The 19,406-nt window shown below is 52.8% G+C and overlaps 2 protein-coding genes across 2 annotated transcripts in view; one reads left to right on the top strand and one right to left on the bottom strand.

Annotated features, from left to right (window-relative positions):
- The window catches only part of riok3 (RIO kinase 3 (yeast)), a 76,397-nt gene extending 73,296 nt beyond the window's left edge, over positions 1 to 3,101 (bottom strand). Inside the window, exon 1 of the mRNA XM_072468542.1 lies at positions 2,952 to 3,101. Coding sequence (XP_072324643.1) covers positions 2,952 to 3,008 — 57 coding nt within the window. The 5' untranslated portion in view covers positions 3,009 to 3,101. The remainder of the gene's footprint in view (positions 1 to 2,951) is intronic.
- A 23-nt stretch (positions 3,102 to 3,124) lies between these two features.
- Positions 3,125 to 18,803, top strand: LOC140385904 (uncharacterized). The gene is made up of 2 exons (XM_072468543.1): positions 3,125 to 3,206; positions 17,003 to 18,803. Exons 1-2 carry the CDS (start codon positions 3,204 to 3,206, stop codon positions 18,233 to 18,235), a joined length of 1,236 nt encoding a protein of 411 aa, XP_072324644.1. The 5' UTR covers positions 3,125 to 3,203; the 3' UTR covers positions 18,236 to 18,803.
- Positions 18,804 to 19,406: the final 603 nt, after the last annotated feature.

Raw genomic sequence — 19,406 nt, forward strand, 5'->3', positions numbered from 1 at the left:
GGGGGGAGTTGACAGGGAGGGGGGGGAGTTGACAGGGAGGGGGGGGGGGAGTTGACAGGGAGGGGGGGGGAGTTGACAGGGAGGGGGGGGGGGAGTTGACAGGGAGGGGGGGGGAGTTGACAGGGAGGGGGGGGGAGTTGACAGGGAGGGGGGGGGAGTTGACAGGGAGGGGGGGGGGAGTTGGGAGGGGGGGGGGGGGAGTTGGGAGGGGGGGGGGGAGTTGACAGGGAGGGGGGGAGTTGACAGGGAGGGGGGGGAGTTGACAGGGAGGGGGGGGGGGAGTTGACAGGGAGGGGGGGGGGGGAGTTGACAGGGAGGGGGGGGGAGTTGACAGGGAGGGGGGGGGGGAGTTGACAGGGAGGGGGGGGGGAGTTGACAGGGAGGGGCGTGGGGGAGTTGACAGGGAGGGAGGGGGGGAGTTGACAGGGAGGGGGGGGGGGGAGTTGACAGGGAGGGGGGGGGGGGAGTTGACAGGGAGGGAGGGGGGGGGAGTTGACAGGGAGGGAGGGGGGGGGAGTTGACAGGGAGGGAGGGAGGGGGGGGAGTTGACAGGGAGGGAGGGAGGGGGAGGAGTTGACAGGGGGGGAGGGAGGGGGGGGAGTTGACAGGGAGGGAGGGGGGGGGGAGTTGACAGGGAGGGAGGGGGGGGGGGAGTTGACAGGGAGGGAGGGGGGGGAGTTGACAGGGAGGGAGGGGGGGGGAGTTGACAGGGAGGGAGGGGGGGGGAGTTGACAGGGAGGGAGGGGGGGGGGAGTTGACAGGGAGGGAGGGGGGGGGAGTTGACAGGGAGGGAGGGGGGGGGAGTTGACAGGGAGGGAGGGGGGGGGAGTTGACAGGGAGGGAGGGGGGGGGAGTTGACAGGGAGGGAGGGGGGGGGAGTTGACAGGGAGGGAGGGGGGGGGAGTTGACAGGGAGGGAGGGGGGGGGAGTTGACAGGGAGGGAGGGGGGGGGAGTTGACAGGGAGGGAGGGGGGGGGAGTTGACAGGGAGGGAGGGGGGGGGAGTTGACAGGGAGGGAGGGGGGGGGAGTTGACAGGGAGGGAGGGGGGGGGAGTTGACAGGGAGGGAGGGGGGGGGAGTTGACAGGGAGGGAGGGGGGGGGAGTTGACAGGGAGGGAGGGGGGGGGAGTTGACAGGGAGGGAGGGGGGGGGAGTTGACAGGGAGGGAGGGGGGGGGAGTTGACAGGGAGGGAGGGGGGGGGAGTTGACAGGGAGGGAGGGGGGGGGAGTTGACAGGGAGGGGGGGGGGGAGTTGACAGGGAGGGGGGGGGGGGAGTTGACAGGGAGGGGGGGGGGGGAGTTGACAGGGAGGGGGGGGGGGGAGTTGACAGGGAGGGAGGGGGGGGGAGTTGACAGGGAGGGAGGGGGGGGGAGTTGACAGGGAGGGAGGGGGGGGGAGTTGACAGGGAGGGGGGGGGAGTTGACAGGGAGGGGGGGGGAGTTGACAGGGAGGGGGGGGGAGTTGACAGGGAGGGGGGGGGAGTTGACAGGGAGGGGGGGGGAGTTGACAGGGAGGGGGGGGGAGTTGACAGGGAGGGGGGGGGAGTTGACAGGGAGGGGGGGGGAGTTGACAGGGAGGGGGGGGGAGTTGACAGGGAGGGGGGGGGAGTTGACAGGGAGGGGGGGGGAGTTGACAGGGAGGGGGGGGGAGTTGACAGGGAGGGGGGGGGAGTTGACAGGGAGGGGGGGGGAGTTGACAGGGAGGGGGGGGGAGTTGACAGGGAGGGGGGGGGAGTTGACAGGGAGGGGGGGGGAGTTGACAGGGAGGGGGGGGGAGTTGACAGGGAGGGGGGGGGAGTTGACAGGGAGGGGGGGGGAGTTGACAGGGAGGGGGGGAGTTGACAGGGAGGGAGGGAGGGGGGGGAGTTGACAGGGAGGGAGGGGGGGGAGAGTTGACAGGGAGGGAGGGGGGGGAGAGTTGACAGGGAGGGAGGGGGGGGAGAGTTGACAGGGAGGGAGGGGGGGGGAGTTGACAGGGAGGGAGGGGGGGGGGAGTTGACAGGGAGGGAGGGGGGGGGAGTTGACAGGGAGGGAGGGGGGGGGAGTTGACAGGGAGGGAGGGGGGGGGGAGTTGACAGGGAGGGAGGGGGGGGGAGTTGACAGGGAGGGAGGGGGGGGGAGTTGACAGGGAGGGAGGGGGGGGGAGTTGACAGGGAGGGAGGGGGGGGAGTTGACAGGGAGGGAGGGGGGGGGAGTTGACAGGGAGGGAGGGGGGGGGAGTTGACAGGGAGGGAGGGGGGGGAGTTGACAGGGAGGGAGGGGGGGGAGTTGACAGGGAGGGAGGGGGGGGGAGTTGACAGGGAGGGAGGGGGGGGGGAGTTGACAGGGAGGGAGGGGGGGGGAGTTGACAGGGAGGGAGGGGGGGGGGGAGTTGACAGGGAGGGAGGGGGGGGGGAGTTGGGAGGGAGGGAGGGGGGGGGAGTTGGGAGGGAGGGAGGGGGGGGGGAGTTGACAGGGAGGGAGGGGGGGGGGAGTTGACAGGGAGGGAGGGGGGGGGGAGTTGACAGGGAGGGAGGGGGGGGGGAGTTGACAGGGAGGGAGGGAGGGGGGGGGGAGTTGACAGGGAGGGAGGGAGGGGGGGGGGAGTTGACAGGGAGGGAGGGAGGGGGGGGGGAGTTGACAGGGAGGGAGGGGGGGGGGGGGAGTTGACAGGGAGGGAGGGGGGGGGGGGAGTTGACAGGGAGGGAGGGGGGGGGGGGGGAGTTGACAGGGAGGGAGGGGGGGGGGGGAGTTGACAGGGAGGGAGGGGGGGGGGGGAGTTGACAGGGAGGGAGGGGGGGGGGGGAGTTGACAGGGAGGGAGGGGGGGGGGGAGTTGACAGGGAGGGGGGGGAGTTGACAGGGAGGGGGGGGGGAGTTGACAGGGAGGGGGGGGGGGGAGTTGACAGGGAGGGGGGGGGGGAGTTGACAGGGAGGGGGGGGGGGGTCGCGAGGGGGGTCCCGGGTCGGTACCTTGCTTCTCCAGGGCTGTGAGCCGGCGGCCGGGCTGGGTGGCGCCACCTGCTCCATCCTCTGCTGCAGAGTCCGGGGTCCTTGCCGGGGGTCCGGGTGAAGGCGGTTTCGGTGCCCGGGGGGGGGGGGGGGGTGGATCTCGGCCCCAGCCGGGAGGAGGCTCCGCTGTAAATGGCGGCCGCCGGAAGCGGAAACCCGCCGAGCGCTTGGGTCAAAGGTGAGACGGTTTGGCTCTGCGCATGGGCGGCATTTATGGTAGGTGAGAGGTCGCGGTGAGGTGGCCGTCATTAGAGCTGCTGCTCAGAAAGATTGTCATTGAGGTGCTGGAGGGACATTGAGGTGCTGGAGGGTCATTGAGGTGCTGGAGGGTCATTGAGGTGCTGGAGGGTCATTGAGGTGCTGGAGGGTCTTTGAGGTGCTGGAGGGACATTGAGGTGCTGGAGGGTCATTGAGGTGCTGGAGGGTCATTGAGGTGCTGGAGGGTCATTGAGGTGCTGGAGGGACATTGAGGTGCTGGAGGGACATTGAGGTGCTGGAGGGACATTGAGGTGCTGGAGGGTCATTGAGGTGCTGGAGGGTCATTGAGGTGCTGGAGGGACATTGAGGTGCTGGAGGGACATTGAGGTGCTGGAGGGACATTGAGGTGCTGGAGGGACATTGAGGTGCTGGAGGGTCATTGAGGTGCTGGAGGGACATTGAGGTGCTGGAGGGACATTGAGGTGCTGGAGGGACATTGAGGTGCTGGAGGGTCATTGAGGTGCTGGAGGGACATTGAGGTGCTGGAGGGACATTGAGGTGCTGGAGGGACATTGAGGTGCTGGAGGGACGAGAGAGAAAAAGAAAGAAATGGGAGAGAGAGAGAGAGAAGCAGCGGGATTGTGGAGCTCACCTGCTTTGGCCAGACTCTGGATTGTGGCTGGGCCCGGCCCCCAATTCAGGGCAGCGGCCTAGCCCGGGCGCTGGAGGCCCCACCGGATACAGGAGCTGCAGCCTCCAGAGAGAGGCGCCACTCTCTACACTGTTCAATTTGAACAAGTCTGACACCAGGTTAAAGTCCAACAGGTTTGTTTGGAACCACTTGTTTTTGGAGCGCAGCTCCTTCCTCGGGTGAATCAATTTTTCTATTTTAAAAGCTGGACTGCAGAAGCCAAGTATTTCAAATACAACTGGTATAGGTAAAAGATAGCTGTTTAAGCATAAATGTTGAGCCCCAGTTTTTAATACCCATTTATACAGCATAATTCACTTTTACTGAAGTCCGTTGTTCTGGCAGATGCATATTTTCAAAGACAGTGTGACATTAAAAAAAGCACAGTTGCAAGATAATTTGACACTGTCTTGTGCTAATTGTCAAGGCCAAGGGATTGAATACACAGCAACATGAAGGCACCATTGTTCACAATGCAGATAACAGCTAGGTCAGAAAAGCTGATGTTGCACATTGAAGATGGACGGCTTGCCATCAAATCAAATGTGTTTGAGTCTAACCCAAACCAATTAGGATTATATTGGGGTGTAATTAGATGACTTAAGACAGATATGAAAGTGTATAACTGAAAAGTTTCTCCCGGCCATTTTAGGTTAGGTTGGGTTTTGTTGTCTTTGTGAGTATTGTCTTTGTAGGTTAAGTTTAGTTTTTAGTGTGTTGTCTGTGGTTTTATTGTCTTTGAAGGTGTGTTGTGCTGTGTTGTCTTTCTGTTAGTTTAGTCAGTTTTTGCCTTTGATTCTAGTCTCCAGTTTTGTTTTAGTGTTTAGTTTTTAGGTTAGGTTTGGGGGTTCTGTCAGTTTAACAGTCTGTGTCAGTGATGTTAGTCCACTTTTGACTTTGAGTTTGAGTTTAGCTGAAGATTAGCTTTCTCTCTCTCTTCATGTTTCATTGCCAGACTTTGACCTTTTAAAAGTTACTTTCGAGCTGTCTGCCTAAGCAAAGAAAGATAATGTCTGTAATTCTCTGAAAGCTTCGAATTGTCTACGAATTGCCTTTTAAATGACTTTCAAATTGTAATCAAGCGACTACAAATAAAACAATTCTTTTTGGCACCTGAGGAGTTTATACTGCAAATTTCTGCTGAGTTCCAGTATTCGCAAAGTGCTACTGATAACCGAATAGCAGAGATGATATAAATTCCTTCAACTATACACAGTCGAATAATACAAGGAATCGAACAACTTAACACAGTCTATAAATAGTACAAATCTTACAACTTGTCGTATTGCGCCAGGACTTGATTCATCAACTAAGCTTCCCCCAAACTTGGCGTAGTTCGACAGGTTAAGATCCCTATAAATTTAAGATTCCTTCAGCGGTCAAACCACTATTGTGGAGAGGGGGCCATGGCACAGGGGACCTGAGGCCGAAGCTGTCGCCAGCCAAGCAGGGCAAGCCCCAACGCCAGCCTGCCACTGGGAGGCTGCCTCGAGGTAGGTAGCCTAGTCCCCGATGTCCGGAGACCGACAAGAACATTTCACATTGCCTCTGACAATTGACCCTGAATAGCCTTGAAGTAGATCAGCAAGTGGGCGGAAAGCCTGGCCTCACCCAATCTCGTCTCCAGGAATATACCACTGGCATGGAATGCTTCTGGGTTATTGGGGTGTGTTTCTGTGTCCACCCACATCTGCATTTGCCCCCATTTGGAGGTGAGAATCCTGCCCAAAGAAACAAGGAAGAGGGAAAGAATTAGTATTAGACACAAAAACATGCAGACAATACTCAGCAGGTCTCACACCATAAATGGAGAGGGAAACAGTCAAGGAAAGAAAGGTTGAGACCAAAAAGAAAATGCTGGAAAATCTCAGCAGGTCTGGCAGCATCTGTAGGGAGAGAAAAGAGCTAACGTTTCGAGTTCAGATAACCCTTTGTCAAAGCGTGAAGAAAGATTGCGATTCACCCCACATCTCAAAACACTTTACAACCAATTACTCTGGATGTGCAGTCATTGAAGTAATGTAGGAAGACAAACTGCTGATAATTTCAGCATTTAAAAAAAATTATTTCCTATTTCCAGCATCCACAGTGTTCCCGGTTTCCATTTAATGCCTTTCACTCATAAATCCCTTTACAGCCAATTAAGTAACTTTTGAAGGATTTGGATTTATTTATTGCCATGTGTACTGAGGGACAGTGAAAAGTATTTTTCTGTGTGCAGCTCAAACATTTTGTACATGAAAAGAAAATACGAAACAGGGCAACACAATATATACAATGTAAATACATTGACAAAATCTTTGACCCCCAATAATTACAGTCAACAGGTTTGTAAATGTAAACACAACTACTGTTTATAAAAAGAACTGTCATGAAAACCAGAAAATACAACTGGTTAACAACAAGCTAATACCCACTTTAACTTGCCACCCCCCTACACATATACACAAGACAAACAAACACAAAAGGGTGGAAAAGGGTAAAAATCACAAGTGGAGGGAAGGAAGAGTCCTGGTTCCACATGATGATCTTTAGCACACTTTTCTTCACATTAAAGTCTTTGATTTGCGACATGGAATTATCTTCTTTGTAGATCTGTTCATTCAGATTCTCTGTAGTTTAAAAATGCATTACTCTCAGCCCTCACAGTGGCCTTCTGGAGGGAGTTAGCTGGATCTCTCCGGCGAAACTTAGTAAAGTATTGACTCCTTCTTGCTTCCAGAATCAAAACTGAAACCAAACTCAGGACTTTGAAAAGCATTCCAGTGGATCAGATCCAATCACCACCTGTTACCGGGCAGAGCACAGCCTTTTGGACTGGCCACCAGCCAATCAATCGAACCCGAGTCCTAACCCATTTCTCTGTCACTGATGCTGGCGAGTCTGCAGCTTCTGTTTAAACCAGCGCAGCCATCCGATTCTTCCTGTTTGAATTAAAGATTCAGACTGCTTACCTTAAAGCGACATAAGAACTAGGAGCAGGAGTAGGCCATCTGGCCCCTCGAGCCTGCTCCGCCATTCAATGAGATCATGGCTGATCTTTTGTGGACTCAGCTCCACTTTCCGGCCCGAACACCATAACCCTTAATCCCTTTATTCTTCAAAAAACTATCTATCTTTATCTTAAAAACATTTAATGAAGGAGCCTCAAATGCTTCACATGGCAAGGAATTCCATAGATTCACAACCCTTTGGGTGAAGAAATTCCTCCTAAACTCAGTCCTAAGGGGCTGGTTTAGCACACTGCTAAATCGCTGGCTTTTAAAGTAGACCCAGGCAGGCCAGCAGCACGGATCAATTCCTGTACCAGCCTCCCCGAACAGGCGCCGGAATGTGGCGATTAGGGGCTTTTCACAGTAACTTCATTTGAAGCCTACTTGTGACAATAAGCAATTTTCATTTCAAATCTACTTCCCCTTATTTTGAGGCTATGCACCCTAGTTCAGCTTTCACCCGCCAGTGGAAACAACCTGCCCGCATCTATCCTATCCCCTTCATAATTGTATATGTTTCGAGAAGATCCCCCCCCTCATCCTTCTAATTTCCAACGAGTACAGTCCCAGTCTACTCAACCTCTCCTCGTAATCCAACCCCTTCAGCTCTGGGATTAACCTAGTGAATCTCCTCTGCACACCCTCCAGCGCCAGTACGTCCTTTCTCAGGTAAGGAGACCAAAATTGAACACAATACTCCAGGTGTGGCCTCACTAACACCTTATACAATTGCAGCATAACCTCACTAGTCTTAAACTCCATCCCTCTAGCAATGAAGGACAAAATTCCATTTGCCTTCTTAATCACCTGTTGCACCTGTAAACCAACTCTTTGCGACTCATGCACTAGCACACCCAGGTCTCTGCACAGCAGCATGTTTTAATATTTTATTTAAATAATCCCTTTTGCTGTTATTCATACCAAAATGGATAACCTCACATTTGTCAACATTGTATTCCATCTGCCAGACTCTAGCCCATTCACTTAACCTATCCAAATCCCTCTGCAGACTTCCAGTATCCTCTGCACTTTTTGCTTTACCACTCATCTTAGTGTCGTCTGCAAACTTGGACACATTGCCCTTGGTCCCAACTCCAAATCATCTATGTAAATTGTGGGCCGAACACTGATCCCTGATGTCCATTAATCATCCATGGATCAAAAAATGTAACAACAAAAATAAAAGAAAAATGTCGGCATAGGCTTGGAGGGCCGAAGGACCTGTTCCTGTGCTGTACTTGTCTTTCTTCTTTGTTTGAAATAAGGGAATAAATTGGACGGACCCTTACACTGTGCTGTCATAGTTCGGTGTTGCAACGATTAATGATTGTAAGTTCACATACAGGACACAATTCTTTTCTTAATCAGTGAATGGAAATTCTGGGTAGCATCATTCAGAAATGGAAGCAGAGGTTCACTTCCTCATTTGGGTGGAGAAAGAGAGAGCTCAGTGAAATCTTACGGCTGCTCAGAGTTTGGTTAAATCCTAACCGGGTAGCACAGTGGTTAGCACTGTTGATTCATAGCGCCAGGGTCCTGGCTTCTATTCCCGCTTGGGTCACTGTCTGTGCGGGGTCTGCACATTCTCCTGAGGTATGCATGGGTTTCCTCCAGGTGCTCCGGTTTCCTCCCACAAGTCCCGAAAGACGTGCTTGTTAGGTGAATTGGACATTCTGAATTCTCCCTCTGTGACCCGAACAGACGCCGGAATGTGGCGACGAGGGGATTTTCACAGTAACTTCATTGCAGTGGTAATGTAATGTAAACCTCCTGATTTACCAAAGACTGTTCACCAATTACAAGGCACAAATCAGGAGTGTAATGGAATACTCTCCACTTGCCTGGATGAGTGCAGCTCCAAAAGATGCACTGCAGCAACTCATCAAGCCTCCTTCTTCAGTACCTTACAAACCCCAGGGTCTCTACCATCCAGAAGGACAAGAGCAGCAGATACCTGGGAACCCCACCACCTGCAGGTTCCCCTCCAAGCCACTCACCATCCTGACTGTCGGGCCAAAATGCTGGATCTCCTTCCCTAAGCGCACACAGACTGCAGCGGTTCAAGAAGGCAGCTCACCACCACCTTCTCATGGGACAATTAGGGATGAGCAATAAATGCTGGCCCAGCCAGCGATGCCCACAGCCCATGAATGAATAAAGAAACCTAATTCACAACTGGAAACACCAAGCCTGCAGAGATTACCTTGATCTGTTGAATCCCTCCCTCTTAGGCAACAGGCTGTATAAATAACTGACGATGGTTCCAGGGACATTAACCTCATGAACAAATATGCCAAGAACATGTTTTCTGCAGTGGTGCTGACAGTTTTAAATAATCTGTTTTGAAGACTTTTGCATTACAGACGCAGGTTTCATTCGTGAGTATCGGTGACTTTAATTTTTATTTTAGCACAGAATAGCTGAACAGCGTTTGTTCATTTCCCGTAGACAGAAACAGAATCATATTGCAATTTATATGGGACTAATAAGGGGATGTTAAATTGGACAGGGTTTCCTTATTCTTTTCATACTTCGTAAACAAATTTCCAATACTTAGTGTGGCGACTCTTGAGAAAGAAGGATTTAGACAGTACCTTTCACAGCCTCAGGCCAATCGAGTGAAACATGCTCTTTATCAAGAGTATCATGAGACCATTACCACGCAACTGGTCATTTCAACTACTCAGAAATGCTGTTAATCTTTCATTAAATCTTCACTTTACCTCTTTTCCTTAGTGTTTGAATTACTTATTGCCACTGTAGCAGCAACGTCGAATGCACCAAGTTTTCTGATTGTTTTGGGGATCTATGAGATTCCTGGACTTTCACAAAATGTTCATGATTTTGAAATGTAGCACATCTGTAGTGACTGCAACGTGTGGAGGTCATGTGCACATAAATATGTGCAGAGTGTGAGGACATTTTGTGTACGCAGTGTGGACAACGCGTGTACGCAGTGTGGACATGGAGTGTAAGCAGTGTGGACGCAATCTAGACATGGTGTGTATGCAGTGTGGACATGGTATGGACGCAATCTAGACATGGTGTGTACGCAGTGTGGACATGATGTGTATGCAGTGTGGACATGATGTGTACGCAGTGTAGACATGGTGTTTATGCAGTGCGAACATGGTGTATGCGCGGTGTAGACATGGTGTGTACGCAGTGTGGACATGATGTGTACGCAGTGTGGACATGATGTGTACGCAGTGCGGACATGATGTGTATGCAGTGTGGACATGCTGTGGCGCAATCTAGACATGGAGTGTACGCAGTGTGGACATGGTGTGTACGCAGTGTGGACATGATGTGTACGCAGTGTAGACATGGTGTTTATGCAGTGTGAACATGGTGTATGCGCGGTGTAGACATGGTGTGTGCGCAGTGTGGACATGGTGTTGACGCAGTGTGGACATGGTGTGTACACAGTGTGGACATGGTGTGTACGCAGTGTGGACATGGTCTGTACGCAGTGTGGACATGGTCTGTACGCAGTGTGGACATGGTGTGTATGCAGTGGACATGGTGTGTATGCAATTGACTGGCGTGTACGCAATCTGGACATGGTGTGTAAGCAGTGTGGACATGGTGCGTAAGCAGTGTGGACATGGTGTGTACGCAGTGTGGACATGGTGTGGACGCGGTGTGTACGCAGTGTATACATGGTGTTTATGCAGTGTGAACATGGTGTATGCGTGGTGTAGACATGGTGTGTACGCAGTGCAGACATGAGGTGTACTCAGTGTGGACATGGTGTGTATGCAGTGTGGACATGGTCTGTACGCAGCGTGGACATGGTCTGTACGCAGTGTGGACATGGTGTGTACGCAGTGAGGACATGGTCTGTACGCAGCATGGACATGGTGTGTACACGGTGTGGACATGGTGTGTATGCAGTGTGGACATGGTCTGTACGCAGCGTGGACATGGTCTGTACGCAGTGTGGACATGGTGTGTACGCAGTGTGGACATGGTCTGTACGCAGCATGGACATGGTGTGTATACAGTGTGGACATGGTGTGTACGCAGTGTAGACATGGTCTGTACGCAGCATGGACATGGTCTGTACGCAGCGTGGACATGGTGTGTATGCAGTGTGGACATGGTCTGTACGCAGCGTGGACATGGTGTGTACGCAGCGTGGACATGGTCTGTACGCAGCATGGACATGGTCTGTACGCAGCGTGGACATGGTGTGTATGCAGTGTGGACATGGTGTGTATGCAGTGTGGACATGGTCTGTACGCAGCGTGGACATGGTCTGTACGCAGTGTGGACATGGTCTGTACGCAGTGTGGACATGGTGTGTACGCAGCGTGGACATGGTCTGTACGCAGCGTGGACATGGTCTGTACGCAGCGTGGACATGGTGTGTACGCAGCGTGGACATGGTGTGTACGCAGCATGGACATGGTCTGTACGCAGCATGGACATGGTCTGTACGCAGCGTGGACATGGTCTGTACGCAGCGTGGACATGGTGTGTACGCAGCGTGGACATGGTCTGTACGCAGCGTGGACATGGTCTGTACGCAGCGTGGACATGGTCTGTACGCAGTGTGGACATGGTGTGTATGCAGTGTGGACATGGTCTGTACGCAGCGTGGACATGGTCTGTACGCAGCGTGGACATGGTGTGTACGCAGTGTGGACATGGTGTGTACGCAGCGTGGACATGGTCTGTACGCAGTGTGGACATGGTGAGTAAGCAGTGTGGACATGGTGTGTACGCAGTGTGGACATGGTGTGTACGCAGTGTGGACATGGTGTGTACGCAGTGCGGACATGGTGTGTATGCAGTGTGGATATGGTGTGTACGCAGTGTGGACACGTGTGTACGCGGTGTGGACACGGTATGTACGCAGTGTGGATATGGTCTGTACGCAGCGTGGACATGGTCTGTACGCAGTGTGGACATGGTGTGTACGCAGTGTGGACATGGTGTGTATGCAGTGTGGACATGGTCTGTACGCAGCGTGGACATGGTCTGTACGCAGTGTGGACATGGTGTGTACGCAGTGAGGACATGGTCTGTACGCAGCGTGGACATGGTCTGTACGCAGCGTGGACATGGTGTGTACGCATTGTGGACATGGTGTGTACGCAGCATGGACATGGTCTGTACGCAGCATGGACATGGTCTGTACGCAGCGTGGACATGGTCTGTATGCAGCGTGGACATGGTCTGTACGCAGCGTGGACATGGTGTGTATGCAGTGTGGACATGGTCTGTACGCAGCGTGGACATGGTCTGTACGCAGTGTGGACATGGTGTGTACGCAGTGTGGACATGGTCTGTACGCAGCGTGGACATGGTCTGTACGCAGCGTGGACATGGTGTGTACGCAGTGTGGACATGGTCTGTACGCAGCATGGACATGGTGTGTACACAGTGTGGACATGGTGTGTATGCAGTGTGGACATGGTCTGTACGCAGCGTGGACATGGTCTGTACGCAGTGTGGACATGGTGTGTACGCAGTGAGGACATGGTCTGTACGCAGCATGGACATGGTGTGTACACAGTGTGGACATGGTGTGTATGCAGTGTGGACATGGTCTGTACGCAGCGTGGACATGGTCTGTACGCAGTGTGGACATGGTGTGTACGCAGTGTGGACATGGTCTGTACGCAGCATGGACATGGTGTGTATACAGTGTGGACATGGTGTGTACGCAGTGTGGACATGGTCTGTACGCAGCATGGACATGGTCTGTACGCAGCGTGGACATGGTGTGTATGCAGTGTGGACATGGTCTGTACGCAGCGTGGACATGGTCTGTACGCAGGGTGGACATGGTGTGTACGCAGCATGGACATGGTCTGTACGCAGCGTGGACATGGTCTGTACGCAGCATGGACATGGTCTGTACGCAGCATGGACATGGTCTGTACGCAGCGTGGACATGGTGTGTATGCAGTGTGGACATGGTCTGTACGCAGCGTGGACATGGTCTGTACGCAGTGTGGACATGGTGTGTACGCAGTGTGGACATGGTGTGTACGCAGTGTGGACATGGTGTGTACGCAGTGTGGACATGGTCTGTACACAGCGTGGACATGGTCTGTACGCAGCGTGGACATGGTGTGTACGCATTGTGGACATGGTGTGTACGCAGCATGGACATGGTCTGTACGCAGCATGGACATGGTCTGTATGCAGCGTGGACATGGTCTGTACGCAGCGTGGACATGGTGTGTATGCAGCGTGGACATGGTCTGTACGCAGCGTGGACATGGTGTGTACGCAGTGTGGACATGGTGTGTACGCAGCGTGGACATGGTCTGTACGCAGTGTGGACATGGTGAGTAAGCAGTGTGGACATGGTGTGTACGCAGTGTGGACATGGTGTGTACGCAGTGTGGACATGGTGTGTACGCAGTGCGGACATGGTGTGTATGCAGTGTGGATATGGTGTGTACGCAGTGTGGACACGTGTGTACGCGGTGTGGACACGGTATGTACGCAGTGTGGATATGGTCTGTACGCAGCGTGGACATGGTCTGTACGCAGTGTGGACATGGTGTGTACGCAGTGTGGACATGGTGTGTATGCAGTGTGGACATGGTCTGTACGCAGCGTGGACATGGTCTGTACGCAGTGTGGACATGGTGTGTACGCAGTGAGGACATGGTCTGTACGCAGCGTGGACATGGTCTGTACGCAGCGTGGACATGGTGTGTACGCATTGTGGACATGGTGTGTACGCAGCATGGACATGGTCTGTACGCAGCATGGACATGGTCTGTACGCAGCGTGGACATGGTCTGTATGCAGCGTGGACATGGTCTGTACGCAGCGTGGACATGGTGTGTATGCAGTGTGGACATGGTCTGTACGCAGCGTGGACATGGTCTGTACGCAGTGTGGACATGGTGTGTACGCAGTGTGGACATGGTCTGTACGCAGCGTGGACATGGTCTGTACGCAGCGTGGACATGGTGTGTACGCAGTGTGGACATGGTCTGTACGCAGCATGGACATGGTCTGTACGCAGCATGGACATGGTGTGTACGCAGTGTGGACATGGTCTGTACGCAGCATGGACATGGTGTGTACACAGTGTGGACATGGTGTGTATGCAGTGTGGACATGGTCTGTACGCAGCGTGGACATGGTCTGTACGCAGTGTGGACATGGTGTGTACGCAGTGAGGACATGGTCTGTACGCAGCATGGACATGGTGTGTACACAGTGTGGACATGGTGTGTATGCAGTGTGGACATGGTCTGTACGCAGCGTGGACATGGTCTGTACGCAGTGTGGACATGGTGTGTACGCAGTGTGGACATGGTCTGTACGCAGCATGGACATGGTGTGTATACAGTGTGGACATGGTGTGTACGCAGTGTGGACATGGTCTGTACGCAGCATGGACATGGTCTGTACGCAGCGTGGACATGGTGTGTATGCAGTGTGGACATGGTCTGTACGCAGCGTGGACATGGTCTGTACGCAGGGTGGACATGGTGTGTACGCAGCATGGACATGGTCTGTACGCAGCGTGGACATGGTCTGTACGCAGCATGGACATGGTCTGTACGCAGCATGGACATGGTCTGTACGCAGCGTGGACATGGTGTGTATGCAGTGTGGACATGGTCTGTACGCAGCGTGGACATGGTCTGTACGCAGTGTGGACATGGTGTGTACGCAGTGTGGACATGGTGTGTACGCAGTGTGGACATGGTGTGTACGCAGTGTGGACATGGTCTGTACACAGCGTGGACATGGTCTGTACGCAGCGTGGACATGGTGTGTACGCATTGTGGACATGGTGTGTACGCAGCATGGACATGGTCTGTACGCAGCATGGACATGGTCTGTATGCAGCGTGGACATGGTCTGTACGCAGCGTGGTCATGGTGTGTATGCAGCGTGGACATGGTCTGTACGCAGCGTGGACATGGTCTGTACGCAGTGTGGACATGGTGTGTACGCAGTGTGGACATGGTCTGTACGCAGCGTGGACATGGTCTGTACGCAGCGTGGACATGGTGTGTACGCAGTGTGGACATGGTGTGTACGCAGCATGGACATGGTGTGTACGCAGTGTGGACATGGTCTGTACGCAGCATGGACATGGTGTGTACACAGTGTGGACATGGTGTGTATGCAGTGTGGACATGGTCTGTACGCAGCGTGGACATGGTCTGTACGCAGTGTGGACATGGTGTGTACGCAGTGAGGACATGGTCTGTACGCAGCATGGACATGGTGTGTACACAGTGTGGACATGGTGTGTACGCAGTGTGGACATGGTCTGTACGCAGCGTGGACATGGTCTGTACGCAGTGTGGACATGGTGTGTACGCAGTGTGGACATGGTCTGTACGCAGCATGGACATGGTGTGTATACAGTGTGGACATGGTGTGTACGCAGCGTGGACATGGTCTGTACGCAGTGTGGACATGGTGTGTACGCAGCGTGGACATGGTCTGTACGCAGCGTGGACATGGTCTGTACGCAGCGTGGACATGGTGTGTACGCAGCGTGGACATGGTGTGTACGCAGCATGGACATGGTCTGTACGCAGCGTGGACATGGTCTGTACGCAGCGTGGACATGGTCTGTACGCAGCGTGGACATGGTGTGTACGCAGCGTGGACATGGTGTGTACGCAGTGTGGACATGGTGTGTACGCAGCGTGGACATGGTCTGTACGCAGCGTGGACATGGTCTGTACGCAGTGTGGACATGGTGTGTACGCAGTGTGGACATGGTCTGTACGCAGCGTGGACATGGTCTGTACGCAGCGTGGACATGGTGTGTAAGCAGTGTGGACATGGTGTGTACGCAGTGTGGACATGGTGTGTACGCAGCGTGGACATGGTCTGTACGCAGTGTGGACATGGTGAGTAAGCAGTGTGGACATGGTGTGTACGCAGTGTGGACATGGTGTGTACGCAGTGTGGACATGGTCTGTACGCAGCGTGGACATGGTCTGTACGCAGCGTGGACATGGTCTGTACGCAGCGTGGACATGGTGTGTAAGCAGTGTGGACATGGTGTGTACGCAGTGTGGACATGGTGTGTACGCAGTGTGGACATGGTCTGTACGCAGCGTGGACATGGTCTGTACGCAGTGTGGACATGGTGTGTACGCAGTGTGGACATGGTCTGTACGCAGCGTGGACATGGTCTGTACGCAGCGTGGACATGGTGTGTACGCAGTGTGGACATGGTGTGTACGCAGCGTGGACATGGTCTGTACGCAGCGTGGACATGGTCTGTACGCAGCGTGGACATGGTCTGTACGCAGCGTGGACATGGTGTGTACGCAGTGTGGACATGGTGTGTACGCAGCGTGGACATGGTCTGTACGCAGCGTGGACATGGTCTGTACGCAGTGTGGACATGGTGTGTACGCAGTGTGGACATGGTCTGTACGCAGCGTGGACATGGTCTGTACGCAGCGTGGACATGGTGTGTAAGCAGTGTGGACATGGTGTGTACCCAGTGTGGACATGGTGTGTACGCAGCGTGGACATGGTCTGTACGCAGTGTGGATATGGTGTGTATACAGTGTGGACATGGTGTGTACGCAGTGTGGACATGGTCTGTACGCAGCGTGGACATGGTCTGTACGCAGCGTGGACATGGTGTGTACGCAGTGTGGACATGGTGTGTACGCAGCGTGGACATGGTCTGTACGCAGTGTGGACATGGTGAGTAAGCAGTGTGGACATGGTGTGTATGCAGTGTGGATATGGTGTGTACGCAGTGTGGACACGTGTGTATGCAGTGTGGACACGGTCTGTACGCTGTGTGGACATGGTGTGGACGCGGTGTGTACGCAGTGTGGATATGGTGTGTACGCAGTGTGAACATGGTGTGTACGCAGTGTGGACATGGTGTGTACCCAGTGTGGACAGAGTGTGTACACAGTCTGGATATGGTGTGTACGCAGTGTGGACATGGTGTGTACGCAGTGTGGACAGAGTGTGTACGCAGTGTTTACAGTGGGTGGATAGGTTATTCTCATCAATGTTGTAATCTGCAACTACACAGCCACAGGGTGAACACCGCGGTATGGGTGGAAACGAGTTAAAATGCTACCATTTGCCCTGAAGCCACTGCTCTCTGAAAGCTGTGTGTGCATTAACAAATCTCTATCTCTCCACTGTAGGGACCCATGGAGAAGATCATGCAGTTCCTGATCATTCTGCTTGGGATAGGGGTCAGCTCTGCCTGTCCAGAAAAATGTTTTTGTTATCCAAAACTTGTCGACTGCCGCGGCCTCGCTCTGCAGAATATTCCGCCTTACATCAGATCTGGAACAGAGACGCTGTTCCTGGACAGGAATTCCCTGATCAGCATCCCTCACAACGCCTTCGGAGATTTCGCAAACCTGAGCTATCTTGGCTTATCAAACAATCGCCTCCATCTTCAAAACTACACATTCGAACCTCTGCTTAAACTGCAGACCTTGGACCTGTCTGCAAACCACTTGTCGGAACTCGGGGAAATTCTACTTGGAAACCTTTCAAATCTCACCTGGCTAAACCTGGCCAACAACAAGTTAGGACGGTTTCCCCCAGTGACGTCACTTGCCAAACTAACCTATTTGGATCTGTCCAACAATGAGTTAGTAGTGTTCCAAGAAACATTCAAGCATCTCCCTCAGCTGGACACACTATTTCTCAATGATAACCAACTAAAGACTCTCCCAGAAACTGGCTTTGACCAGTTATTTCTCCTTGAAGTTCTTGACTTGTCGAACAATGACCTGCGCTCCCTGCCTTCCCGATTTTTCAATAACCATCGCAAGCTAACCGACTTGCGCCTTGACGGCAACAGGCTCAAAAACCTCACAGCAACTTCATTTCCCCGTCTGGACGATCTACAGTACTTGACCATCTCTGGAAACGGCATCATTAATTTTCCTCCTCAGCTCTTTGGTAACTTAACAAAACTATTAAAACTCGACTTGTCCAACAATTCATTAACCTTCCTGCCGAATAATTTCCTTTCCAATTTGGCAGCGTTGCAGGTGTTGAAACTCTCCGACAATTTCATTGACAAGTTGGCAGCTGGCATATTCAAATATAATCCAAAACTACTTTACCTTCATTTAGACAGCAACAACCTCAGTACCCTCCCGGTCTTTGAAGGACTCCAGCAGTTAGAGGAGTTGACCCTGTCCTTTAACAGGCTGGTTGGATTTCCAAGAGAATTTGCTGACAATCTTATCAAACTAGAATGCCTCCAGGCCACCAGCAACCTCATCGGGCAATGGGACCTCGAAGGGTTTCGGAACACTTCTTCTGTGCTGTTAGCTAACAATCCAATCTGCTCCAGCAAGGGCGAGGAAGCACGGGTGCAATTCACAAACATTGACTGTGCAAAGAACCATTGTTAATCTGCTTGAGAGCCAGCTTTAAAACATTCTCAATCAGCCCTATGCACAAATGACATTGGCAGATTCACCATTAGTCCCTTGGTAAGACAGAAATTCAGTTTGCTTAAAACAGAGACCTGTTGTTGCCGTTTTTTCAAAAGTGTAAACACCACGTGAAGCAAGCCGTCTCATTCTGCGGCTAGCCAGTGGCCACACGAGCTGTATTTCCCACCAATGGGATGCTACCGTCAGTCCAAAAAGATTTACTGTCGCCTGCACAATTGAGCAATCCCAGATCTGGTCCAATCAATGTCTGGTCACACAGCCCAGAGATTGGCTGATGTAATCAAACAGCAGCTTTCTCCCTGGCAATTCCTGGGCCAATCAGCACCCTTTTCTCCTGCACTATAAACTGCTGTGATTGTCTGAAATTTGGTATTCTTGCATTTGTCCTGATGAGTCCAAGAAAAAAGCTTTGACAACATGTGTCTCTTTTCAGTGTTATTTCCCATGAGATAGAAGCAAAGGGATTTGACCATTTAAAAATACATTGCATTATTTTAATAAATGCCATCATTTGGAGTTCAAAGCCTTGTCTTATTACGCATGCCAGTGACACTCATATCCCATGAATGAACTAAAATTAGAACGCGTGTATTTCCATAATTTACAATGAAAGAAGAAACACTTGTAATCATATAGCGCCACTCACAGCCTCAAGGGGTCCCAGTGCAATACTTTTTGCGTGTAGTCCCTGTTGTAATGAAGACAACATAGCAGCCAATTTGCACATAGCAAGCTCCCACGCATAGCAAATATGACCTGATCAATTAAGTTTAAGGGCCCTTCCTGTTGCGTCCCTTATTTTCCATTTCTTTATTTTTGCTGTTATCTTTTTGACCCATGGATGGTGAATGGACAAATATCTTTAAGTCGAGCAGGGGAAGTGAGGAATTCAAAAAATGACAAAAGAGTGCTCGCTTTTGGAAAGTAGAACTCAGACTTTTCGGCACCTGAGAGATGGGTGGGACTCGGTTCCATTGGTTGGCTGGTGGCCAATCATAGATTATCATAGAATTTACAGTGCAGAAGGAGGCCATTCAGCCCATCGAGTCTGCACCGGCTCTTGGAAAGAGCACCCTACCCAAGCCCACACCCCCACCCTGTCCCCATAACCCAGTAAACCCGCCTA

This window comes from Scyliorhinus torazame, chromosome 11 (genome assembly GCF_047496885.1).
Source record: "Scyliorhinus torazame isolate Kashiwa2021f chromosome 11, sScyTor2.1, whole genome shotgun sequence".
Lineage (NCBI taxonomy): Eukaryota > Metazoa > Chordata > Chondrichthyes > Carcharhiniformes > Scyliorhinidae > Scyliorhinus > Scyliorhinus torazame.